Source organism: Stylophora pistillata, chromosome 2, assembly GCF_964205215.1.
Source record: "Stylophora pistillata chromosome 2, jaStyPist1.2, whole genome shotgun sequence".
In the NCBI taxonomy this organism is placed as follows: Eukaryota; Metazoa; Cnidaria; class Anthozoa; order Scleractinia; family Pocilloporidae; genus Stylophora; species Stylophora pistillata.
In genome coordinates, this window is record NC_142520.1 from 40,395,106 (window position 1) to 40,407,377 (window position 12,272).

Sequence of the window (12,272 nt, forward strand, 5' to 3'; positions counted from 1 at the left end):
ATTTTATATTAAAATTTGACAGCTTACGATCGTACCCAGAGTTTGTCGCCATTTTGACTATAACTATGGTGTACAGGGCCTCTACCTTGCGAAGGTTAGCCATCGCACAGATGGTATTTGGGTCTTTGATGATCTTTTTCGGAATAGCATCTATTTTCTCCGCCAAATACTGGAGTTCGCATGTTGGTTTCGGTATCTGGGTTGGCTTTTGGGTAAGTTTCGTCTAGCTTGTTCGAATTATATCACGCATACACGACCTTGGCTTTCACGACATGGGTATGTATAATTTTTTGGTCAACGGTTAAGATTGTAAAAGGCATTTTGTTGTGCGATTTTTCGACTTTTAAGAATAAACACTAGCGAGAAAAACACACAACGTTTCGATGACTCCATGTCATCATTCGGTTCTGTCCTCGTGTACCGGTTCACAAGAGCCAACACAAAAGACCAAACAATACACAATAGCTAACCAATAACTCCTAAACAAAGGAAGAACAATGGTGATTCCCTTGTGAACCGGTACACCAGGACAGAACCCATCATTCTCAAGTGAGAAGAGAATAAAAATGAATAGTTAATTTATACCGTACGAAGGTGGCAAACGTAAAAAGTTTAAAATATTTAAAATATTTAAATAAATAATTGCGCGTGTTAAGTTCATAAATGTAAACTATTAAATAAATAGTTTCGCGCGTATGGAATCCGATTGTTTGTTCAAAGAGGGCTTCATCTTCTTTATGAAAAGCATTTCATGAACTAAACAGTCCAGTTTCCCAGTGCACTTTTGAAAGATGAGATCAACGCGATTTATGACGAAATACGTCTCAACTGCTCGCCGCTCCAATACATGTACATCGTAAGAACTATGGCAAACCTACGGAAGAAACACATCGAGAGTGTAATGGCCAATCATGCCAACAAGATAATAAGGCTATTGAACAAGGATCATGATGTCGACAAACACATCCACAACATCTCGTCACACAAGCTCTCATTTTTCCAAAAGCTTGTTCTCTCCCGAGGTTTAAAGTTCTCCCTTCCACAACGCATATCTGCCATCGAGATCAAAGCTAGTTTTGAAAAACTCTACTGGAAACTGGAGCGGACACTTGCTGATGACAAGAAAGAGTTAACTGCCGCAACCCTCCGTTCTATTGCACTTAATTACATCGAGTGCAAATCACCGAAGCCGCCAAAACCACTTCAAAGGGCTATAAAGCAGTTGAAGCGACTTGACAACATCGTCGTCACGAAGCCAGATAAAGGTACTGGTGTAGTCATCATGAACAAATCTGATTATATTAACCTGCTGAGCCAGGCATCTATCAATGATACATCGAAGTTCACACCTGTCAGCCTGCAGAGACCAAAAACGAGAGGCCGCCCAGTAAAGCATTACCACCCTCTATTGGAGAAGGAAAAGCACCTTGCATCTGTTGTACGGAAGATCTTACCAAAGCAGATTGCCGACTGTGTTTGCCAGGCTGGCTCACGCCTTGCCCATCTTTATGGACTCCCTAAGACACACAAAGAGAATCTATCGATGAGACCTATCCTATCTGCCACCGGCACTTACAACTATGCCCTCGCCAAGTGGCTTGATGACAAACTGAAGCCCCTGTCAAGCAATCGCTACACAATATCAGATACCTTCTCCTTCGCCGATGAGATTCAAAACCTAGTCATCGACGAGAAGGACATTCTGGTATCCTATGACGTCACGTCACTATTCACTAATGTGCCGCTTCAAGAAACGATCGAAATCATCGCTGAGAAGGCGTTCGCTGACAACTGGTTTAATACTACACACGACCTCAGCATTACAAAGCCTGAACTGGTTCAACTTCTAGAAGTTGCAACTATGAATCAACTATTCCAATTTGATGGCAATCTTTACGAGCAGACCGATGGTGTGGCCATGGGTTCTCCAACAACAACAACAACCTTTATTTATGTGTCAAATCTAAAATAGCAGTTATACAACCACTAACTGGGGACACTAAATACTACCTAAAAATTTGAGAAATTTAAAAATAAAACAATATATATGTACAATTTAAAATCTAACCTAAGTCTTACATAAAAGGCAGTTTTCACATTTACTATCAGTCAATTTAGAAACAAGGTCTATTCTACGTATGTTACATTTAAAAGATGATATGGATGTCAGTTCTCTTACATTTCTTGGTACAATTGCCCATATTTTGGGTCCCATATATCTAAGCGAATGTTTTCCAAAAGTGACAGTATTAAATCTAGGTATACCAAAATCATTATTACGCAGTGTGTACCTAAGTTGTGGAATTTGAAAAAGGCTACATATGTAATTAGGAGATAAATTGTTCTTTACCTTATACATAAGAATGGCTATATCCTGTAGTCTTCTGTTCTGCAGTGTACTTAGGTTAGCCATGTCTAATAATTTATCATAACTACTCCCCTTATCACAGTAAACTGCCCTAAGTGCCCTTTCTTGAATACGTTCCAATTTTCTAGTATCACTCGCCCTACAAAAATGCCAGACAAGATGGCTGTATGTTAAATACGGAAGAATGGCTGCCTTAAACAACTTCAGCTTGGTGTCTGTTGGTATCATATTCCTGAGCCTCATCAGGACTCCAACACGCTGGCTACTCCTCTTACAAATGTTAGCAATGTGTTCATCAAATTGAAGCCTATTGTCTATATATACCCCAAGAAGTTTTAAACACTTGGTAGATTTAACTTCATTGTCATCAATTATAATACTATCCATATCATTATTTTTATTCCCAAGTGTCATTGTCTGATACTTGTCATAGTTCCCTTTTAAGAAATTCGATCTATACCATCTGGAGGCTAATTCGGCACTTGCTATTAACTTATCATGCACCTCAGTAACATTACTGCCTGCAGCATGGAACTGGTGGTCGTCTGCATACATATTGATATTAGAATTAGAATTTACACTGTATGTCAGATCATTTTGGAACATGTTCCATATCAATGGTCCAAATGCGGAGCCCTGTGGACATCCCCTTGACCCCCTCTCCCACTCACTCACTGTGGATCCCAACTTCACCCTATTGTACCGATCAGTGAAGTAGGAGTCCAACAATTTTAGACTGTTCCCCCGAATACCATAAGCCTTTAATTTAGCAAGTGTGAGTGGATAGTAGAGGGAATCAAAGGCTTTACTCATGTCCGTAGAAAGAACACCTACCACTTTATGTTCATCTAAAGATATCTTCCATTGGGCCCACTTATGGCAAACGCATTTCTCTGTTCTATCGAAGAGAAACTAGATCAAGACAACAAGCTCCCTGAATTTTACAGAAGGTACGTGGATGACACGTTTGCTATTGTCACAAGTGTACCAGCGGCAGAAGATTTATTATCAACGCTAAATAACTGCCATCCGTCCATACACTTCACCATGGAGCTAGCATCTGGAAACAAGTTACCTTTTGTCGGTATGGAAGTGCTCAAGAAAGGCTGTAAACTAGAAACTAGTGTTTATCGGAAACCAACAAACACAGGCCTATTGCTTCATCACCAGAGCCACGTTGATAAAAGGTACAAGAAATCACTACTTAAGACCATGTTGAATCGTGCATTCCGCCTGTCGTCCACATGGGAGTCCTTCCAATCTGAATGTGATCATCTAAATATGATGTTTACAAACCTCAAGTATCCCGACCACCTCATCAATTCCACCATCTCTCACTTTCTCACCTCAGTTAGGTCGGAAAACCCTGTAGTGCAAGCTCAATTACCCGTCAACGAAAATGCTGTTCACCGAGTGGTTTTGCCTTTTAAAGATCAAAAGTCAGCTGACGCAGTGAAAAGGCAATTATCAGATCTAAGCAACAAAATCGATCACACCCTTCATCCCGTGTTCAAGAGTTGCAAAATCTGTGAAGATCTCAGAGTACGTGAGCCTAAACCTCCTATAGTTAGCCAACAATGCGTTGTATATAATTATAAATGTGATCTGTGTGATGCAGAGTACGTCGGGTACACCAGCCGGCATTTACATCAACGTATTAATGAGCACCGTAATTCGGCCATCGGCAAACATCTAAAGAACGACCACGGCCTACAAACCATTGGCGACCTGACCAAGCATTTCAACGTACTTAAAAAGTGCACCGGGAAACTGGACTGTTTAGTTCATGAAATGCTTTTCATAAAGAAGATGAAGCCCTCTTTGAACAAACAATCGGATTCCATACGCGCGAAACTATTTATTTAATAGTTTACATTTATGAACTTAACACGCGCAATTATTTATTTAAATATTTTAAATATTTTAAACTTTTTACGTTTGCCACCTTCATACGGTATAAATTAACTATTCATTTTTATTCTCTTCTCACTTGAGAATGATGACATGGAGTCATCGAAACGTTGTGTATTTTTCGACTTAAGGTATATATTTAATTCTTAAATGCGGCAGGTGCAATATAAGCTTTCAATTCACATGCGCTTGATCATTTGACTGAGATGGACTACTTCCGTTTACAAATCTAGTGTTACTATTATTTTGAAAGATCTGGAATGGGGGTCCCTTGCTCTACGCCGAGAACAAGCCCGTTTAATGTAGAAATTTACCAATTATATTATTTATATTTATATTTATTATATTTAATTATATTTATTATATTTAATCTACTTTTAAAAGTAGATTAAAAACTTTTCTTTTTAGAAAAGCCTTTTTATAATTAATATTAGTTGCCTTAAGTGTTAATGTTAAAGTTTTTTTTGTTGGTGCCTTTGAACAGTAGGATACTGGCGCTGTATATATCTTTTAATATTATTATTATATAGATAAATCTAAATATTTCATACCACCGACAGAAACTCGCACCCGTAGATCCATCTCATAATTTAAAATAATTTATTATCTCAAACAGACAAACAATGATGTATAATTCAAATTTTCTTATTTTCCAAGGACCATTTAGAGACAGTGGAATAGTCTACCATCTGATGTAGTATCATCTACTTATAAGGATGTATTCAAAACCAAATTGGGCACCTTCTTAAGAGAAGATTGAGTTATATTTGAAATATTTATATTTACTATATATTTATTATATATCTGATGATATTTTATGTATAATTTTAACTTATTAAACACATTTCTAAATTTATCTATAGTTAGTGTGATGACTTTACATTTATTGTTTATAGCTTTTGCAGTCTAAATAAATGTAGGTGTAGATGTAGGAACCTAATATCACAGCCCCATGCTTCCTTATGCATACAGTTCTTGGAAAAAAGGAAACAATTAACGGCCAAAAAGAATAGTTTGCCTTTGGTACCACAACTTTGCAATAGTATGATGTCGTACAGAAATTTTACTTTTAAAATATCTATTTTCAATGAGAAGCAAACTGGTGTTAATACGGCAAAATGACAAAAAATGAGTCATTCAAGCTTGAAGGATACCAGTGGTATGCTCTTATTCTACAGTAAGAAACGAATTATTTAAAGGATAATTCTGCTTATTTGTATTGTAGGTTTTTATCACTGGAATTTTGGGGTATATCGGAGCAAAAGATAATTCAGTCCCAAACAAGTGTTTGGTGAGTTACTGGGCCTTTAAAGAAACTTGTCTTAACCATTTCTCTTTCTCTTTCCCTTTCCCTAATGCAATTATTACACACTAGCTTACACAGTAAAACCTCGATTATCCATTATATGAGCCAAAAATAAAACTGAACAGCCTAAAAGGAAATATTTATCATTCAATATTATGCAAGAGTAAAAGTACATCCTTAAATCATCATCATCATGATGGTGCATAACCTGTTAACCTTCTCCAAAAGCTTATTAAATGTAATCAAAGCCAACCAAAAACAATTTACCTTAATACCTAAAATGCTCTTGTAGATCAGTTTGTTTCAATTAAGTGGCAACTGTGTGTTCGTGTCACTTCAAATTCCATCATTTTTTTAAAACTGCATTTAAGTCTAACAGTGTAAACCTTGTTTTGTCTTTCCAACCATGTGAAACACTTCCTAAAACATTCAGCAATTGTGAAAAGCTGAAAAAAATTCTAATTCTAATGCAATAAAGTATGTATGTATGTATGTATGTATGTATGTAATGGGAATCTGTTTACAGTCCTTTGCTTTGTTTAATGGAAAAAGTTGTTATGAGTTTTTTTTCGGTTCTGGTTCTTGCTCTGAGGGGTTTTCCTCTGGGTCATCTGGTCCTCATCCCTCAACAAAAACCAACATTCCAAATTCATATTCAACCTAGAAAGAGTGGACAGGAAGAGCTGCCTCATCAAATGTCCTCCGCTAAATTACTATCATGATTAATTTATAATCATTATTATTAATTAAGAAGGTTGGTGTTAGAGTTAAATGCACATTTCGTACATGTACATTAACCAGGAAGTGGTCCTCTCCTTATAATCTTTTATAATTAGGGGTTCCATATAAATATGTTTGAATTGTGTGATGTGTTTTTTATCAACAGATTGGATGTTTTATGGGTTTCTCCATTACGGGTTGTGTCATCTCAGGTGTGATGTTCATTTGCTATTGTGTTACTCTGGGAAATTACTCCAAAATGAAGGCAGCCTGCGAGAATTGGTACAGTATTAACAATCGTTATGGGAACTATCATCATGATTGCTATCAATGGTATGACTTTGACAGAAAAACTGCAGCAAATGTGGCTGGTTTAGGCTCATGTTTGCTTCTTTTCTCCTTGGTTGAGTTCTTCTTGGCCCTTGCGTCATCAATCTATTGTTGTATGGCAGTGTGTTATGGTACCTCACCAGGAGTTGTTGTGAATACTGTAAGTAATGACCATCAACAATTCAGTTGTGAATGGTAAAAGTCAATGTAAAATCATTTGTCAGTAAATATCTTTTTTCATTAATACATCAAATATATATATCTTATTATTAAAAACTGGATCATTGGATAATGCAATTCAAGACTTTTTATTGGCTCAGCCATTATGGTATATGAGCCAATATACCATAATCTGATTTCTGTACATTGTTAAATCCAGTTTCTTCTCACAAAATAAAGTCGAGAAGATTTGTCTAATAGTTTGGGGGCGTTTTTTTAATAAAACAATTATTCCACTCACGTTTGTTGGATATGAGATGATTATAGCCAAGGAGGCGCATAGCGCCTCGTTGGCTATCTATCATCTCATATCCAACGCGCGCTTGTGGAATAATTGTTAATTAGACATTTTGCTGTGTAGTATCGCTGAGTATTTTTACGAGTTGTGCCGTATTTTGACGAGCCCATAGGGTGAGTCAATATACAAATAACGAGTAAAAATACTCAGCGATACTACACAACAAAACTTCTAATAAGTTATTTATTATTCAACACGGCAAACTGTTATTTCAGTGCGGGCAAATTTCACGGATGTTTATTTACGGGGAGTGCATGACAGAAGTATGCGAAGCGGAACGGAATTGGTGTGTTGTTGTGCTGCTGTTTCTGTTTTCTTCATTAAATGCAGAAGAAATTTTCTGGTTGTCAAGCAGTTCTTTGTTCCATTGATCTAATGAACTTGGATCTATATTTGCCAGTCATTCTGACTTTTCGTCGTCAGAAATATGATTCAAATTGTCCGTCACTTTGTTTTTTTTTTCGTATCTACAATCCAATTCTTTGCTTGCACCATGCGAGAAAACCTATCTAACTGGTACTACAATAGATGAGTACAAATATCGAGTGATATTTGTACTCGTCTATGGCGTTATATGTACTCGTCTAAGTGTAGTTGGATAATAAATCTGCATACTCACAGTTAGTTTAAATGCATCACATAACTGAACATATCAGGCCAAAATGGGGTACCACTTAAGGTGGCTCGTACCAGTTTTCATCTTTTTGATGGTTTGTAACTTTGAAAGAATACAACAGAAAGACTGACCAAGGCCAGTTGAACACTTTTACGGGGTTGAATTACATAATCATTGGTTATCCAAAAATAAGTGTCATTTCGTCACCAGCAGTTTCAATGGCAATGCTTTCATAGGCTCATTCAGACGCATTTTTTAGCTTGTGGCTTAAATAATTCGAAAACTAACCGGGTGACCCCTGATTTTTTTCAGTGATTGCTTTTGGCACTTGAAAAGGAAAATGCACAAAGATTTTTAAAAAATTCTACGGAGCAGAATTTCAGAAAATCTACAAAAAGGGCAATTTTCACACCACAAATTTCCTTCCGTAGAATTTTCTAGTTTTTTTTCTGATGATTCCTTTCGACGTTATTATCATATTGGAACAATAAAAAGAAGGGGTCACTGGACTTGTTTTCATGCAATAGCTTTCGTGAGTTTAGCAATTTCCACGCACGTTCTCGCGCATTTAAAAATCTGGATTCTATAAGATCGACATTTGCTCATGATCTGTTTTAGCTACCGCTGACAATTGTGTGTGCTCGCGCGAGCACCTACGATCTGATGTTTACAGACGTTTACTGCCAAGAAAATCATTAAACAGCCGTCAAAGACAGCCTCCCGAGCTCATCTTAAAAATCCTACACATGAGTTCTGGCTATATCATATTATTTTCCTTGAAGTTTCAAAGTCTTCTTCCACTTCAGGTAGATTATCCTTCACTTGAGTTCTTCTTTTTTCGCCATCGCAAGATTTCATATCGGTTGAATATTTCTTTTAAATGTGAAGTGAAGCAACCTTTACTTCTCCGAAAATCGTCTTCATGATCTTAATTTCTATCTCCTGCATTCACAGTGGCTGCTCAACACATCAAATACAAGCTCTTAGGTAAACTTCTCACAAAGTAGAAAATATTCCACGCGCCACCATCTTTGTTTTGAATTTTCATCTTTTGATCTCGCGCTTCTTTCGCACGTTTCTCTCGCGTGCGTCACGTAAGAGTGACCTGTTCCCCGCGCAAGGAAACTGGTACGAGCCACCTTAAGTTGGCCAGTACCAGTTCCTCGCGCCTTGCATGAAAACAAGTTTAGTGACCCCTTCTTTTCATTGTTCCAATATGATTATCATAATAATGTCGAAAGGAATCATCAGAAAAAAAAACTAGAAAATTCTATGGAAGGAAATTTGCGATGTGTGAAAATTGCCCTTTTTGTCGATTTTCTGAAATTCCACTCCGTAGAATTTTTAAAAATCTTTGTGCATTTTCCTTTTCAAGTGCCAAAAGCAATCACTGAAAAAAATCAGGGGGTCACCGGGTTAGTTTTCGAATTATTTAAGCCACAAGCTAAAAAATGCATCTGAATAAGTCCATGAAAGCGTTGCCATGGAAACTGCTAGTAACGAAATGACACTTATTTTTAGATAACCAATGATTACGTAATTCAACCCCGTAAAAGTGTTCAACTGGCCTTGGTCAGTCTTTCTGTTGTATTCTTTCAAAGTTACAAACCATCAAAAAGATGAAAACCGGTACGAGCCACCTTAATGCATGCCATCAAATATTTCTGTATGTGCATGGTTTGTTGAAGTACATCGTGTGATCAAATATGCCCAAGGTAAAACTAAGGGAATATATAAGGATTTTATACACTGGGGTTTCATTAATGCTTTCAGCAAGAGGGCAACTGGTTTTCACAGGTGATGAAACCCCTGTTAAATACATAGCCCAAGAGATATTCCTCAATTTTCATATAGATATGTTCCATATGATAAAATCCTTCTTTTCAAATTGCATTCAAGAGGAAAGGGCATTTAGCAAATGTTAATTAGAAGAAGGGAAGTGTTTGCTTGTTCATAAAGTTGGATCAGACAACACTGAAAGTAAAACTAACGAATAGTAAGGGTTTGTAAACTCTTTCCCAGCATGTTGCAAAAATATTTGAAGGATAAAAAACACAATAGCCTCCATTTGGTACAAATGTATGCCCTTATATTTGTCCTTGGATGTTATTTGTTCCTTGAGGCTTATTTAAGCTATGCCCTCAGAAAACTGTTTTCTTTTCAAAACACTGATATATAATGCCTGCATACAAGAACCCTTGCATGTTTTTGTGCCATATGGCAGCTATTGTTAATATAATGCAATTTTAAGTCTTGTGTCCAGTTTCCCTCTAGCTTTCTTCTCAGAAAATTGTTTGCTTTAGGGAAGAAAATTTTGTCCACAAACAAACACTTTTCGTGCTACCAGCAAATGGGGGCTATGATTCACATAAACACAAAATACCACACGTTATGGTGTGTTATCATAATGAACATAGACTGGGTTGACATTTATAATATGACAATTATTCCACGAGCGCGCGTTGGATATGATATGATAGATAGCCAACGAGGCGCATAGCGCCGAGTTGGCTATAATTATTTCATATCCAACAAGTGCGAGTGGAATAACTGTTTTATTAAAAACGCCCCCAAGAAATTATTATTTTGTAGAAGAAACTGGATTTTTTTTGCTCCCTTTTGATTTTAAGCTGACACTTACGTTTACCATATTTGTAGATTATGGTATATTGGCTCATAAACCATAATGGCTAAGCCAATAAAAAGTCTTGAATTGCATTATCCAATGATCCAGTTTTTAATAATAAAAATTATGACAGTATTCATCGTGAATTGGTGGAATATGTAGTTTCAGTATACATTCAGTCAACTCTGCACTACCACACACTCTTTTTTCCTGTCTACGGTAGCTCTGTTGTAAACCTACCTAAATTGGTTTTGTGCATACTATCTACCCTTTTTGGGTGGAATGACAGTATCTTTAAATAATTAAAGACTTATAAATATTTAATTGATCTGAACTTTAATTCTTTTGACTATAGACAAGGACCAACCAGCAAGTGATGTATGTACAGCCTCAATACCTGTACCCAGGGGCACAGCCTGGTGTGATTATAATGCAGTCTGGTTCTGGTGTGGTGCCACAGGGATACCCAGCGACAGGCCAGCCAGCTGTGTATACTGCACAGCAGGTAACTTGTTGTAACTATTGTATGTAACTAATATAAAATGAACTCTGTAGCTCAGGGACAGAGCACAACATCCAAAGGCCTGGTAACTTGTTCCATGTGGAGAACTCAGACTTTCTTGCCCCATGCATGTGAAAAAATGGACATCTTTTCCTAAGTACTGTCAAGTAATCTAATGTCAATAATGTCTATCTTTAAAAATAGTTTAAAATGTATTCATTCAACAGCCTGGCATGGTTGCACAGCGTGGGGTAGCCTTTCAGCAACCCACTTACTGGGCAGTTCCCTCAGGATCCAACCCAGCTGGAGCAGTCACTGTGCCTCATTCAGCTGCTGCCCCTCGAATGCAGAATCAAGCTCAAGTCCAGGTGATTATGTAGGAATACATGAATTTAACACATTTTTTCCTCAGGAGTGACTGGCAGCTAATTTCTCTGCACAGTTTTACCCCTAGATCAAACATGAAGGGCATGAGAAAAAAAATGAAATGATCACCAAAGAAGCTCTTGATTCTTAATCAGATTCTTCTTGCAAGCATCGTAAGAAATGAATGGAGAACAGTATGGGAAATATGCATACTTATGTTAGGTTTTAAAGGGTTGTTGTTAACCAGTGACCTGTCCTAGGATTTTGCTTCGTCCAATTTAGAATTGCCTTTGAATTTAGGAGGCGGTGGCGTGGCCAAGTGGTCAGGGTGCTGGACATGTAATCTGGTGTCCTGTGTTCAAATCCTCCACCCTGCCACTCACTGGATTTGTTCTCGGTTGCCCCTAGTTCAACTCCTCAGCTGCGCTCTGTAAATAGCCCACTGGTCTGCCTCCTGCCAGTGGAGATTTTTAAGCACTTAGTTAGTTTACATGGTGGTGGAAAAGCCCCTCAGGGGGAGCTTCAATTTACGTATGTACTATTTATTATTATTATTATTATTATTGCCTCAACCTAAGCAAACTCTCCAAACAGAATTTCTGTGAGAATAGATTGTCATACTAAATATTTCCATAGATACCTACAGCGTTGAAGGATGAGGACTTACCACCACCCTATTCATTTGCACAGACAGTCAATGTACCGCCAGCAGCTTCCTCTTCTGTAGATGCCAATCCAAATAATTAGTTTCTGGTCCCATTAATGAATGAATGTGCAGTTACATCTGGAGAGCTTAATAGTGTAATAGGGGCATGCTTTAGGAATTTATGTGTTTGTGAGCTCATGTAGTGGAGGGGACAGGGATGGGAACCAGGGAAGAGGAGTGGTAGGAAAGGACAATGGGATAAGAGAGGAGAGGGTGAAAAGTGGGAACTGACTGAGGGAGGGAAATGTAAAAATATGAACAATTATGCATAGAAAAATGGGAGATGCATGTAAAAAAAGATGAT

General features: G+C 37.5%; 2 protein-coding genes across 3 annotated transcripts in view; both read left to right on the top strand.

The window, feature by feature from the left end:
• LOC111333868 (uncharacterized) overlaps positions 1-12,272 on the top strand; it is a 12,957-nt gene continuing 685 nt past the window's right edge. The window contains exons 1-6 of one of the 2 annotated variants that reach the window (XM_022939500.2): positions 1-212; positions 5,505-5,570; positions 6,472-6,795; positions 10,750-10,899; positions 11,124-11,264; positions 11,899-12,272. The exon at positions 11,899-12,272 is cut by the window's right edge and continues 685 nt beyond it. In XM_022939500.2, the coding sequence (XP_022795235.2) occupies positions 66-212; positions 5,505-5,570; positions 6,472-6,795; positions 10,750-10,899; positions 11,124-11,264; positions 11,899-12,009 (939 nt within the window). In that variant the 5' untranslated portion in view covers positions 1-65 and the 3' untranslated portion in view covers positions 12,010-12,272. The remainder of the gene's footprint in view (positions 213-5,504; positions 5,571-6,471; positions 6,796-10,749; positions 10,900-11,123; positions 11,265-11,898) is intronic. The other variant, XM_088748956.1, reaches the window with a different exon arrangement.
• On the top strand, positions 785-5,135 carry LOC111341856 (uncharacterized). The gene is made up of 2 exons (XM_088748957.1): positions 785-1,926; positions 3,229-5,135. Exons 1-2 carry the CDS (start codon positions 848-850, stop codon positions 4,232-4,234), a joined length of 2,085 nt encoding a protein of 694 aa, XP_088605083.1. The 5' UTR covers positions 785-847; the 3' UTR covers positions 4,235-5,135.

Excerpts from the sequence above, each read along its gene's own strand:
- LOC111341856 (XM_088748957.1), top strand. The coding sequence starts at position 848 with ATGTACATCGTAAGAACTATGGCAAACCTACGGAAGAAACACATCGAG. Across the intron at positions 1,927-3,228 it reads GATGGTGTGGCCATGGGTTC|TCCATTGGGCCCACTTATGG; the intron begins TCCAACAACAAC and ends CTAAAGATATCT.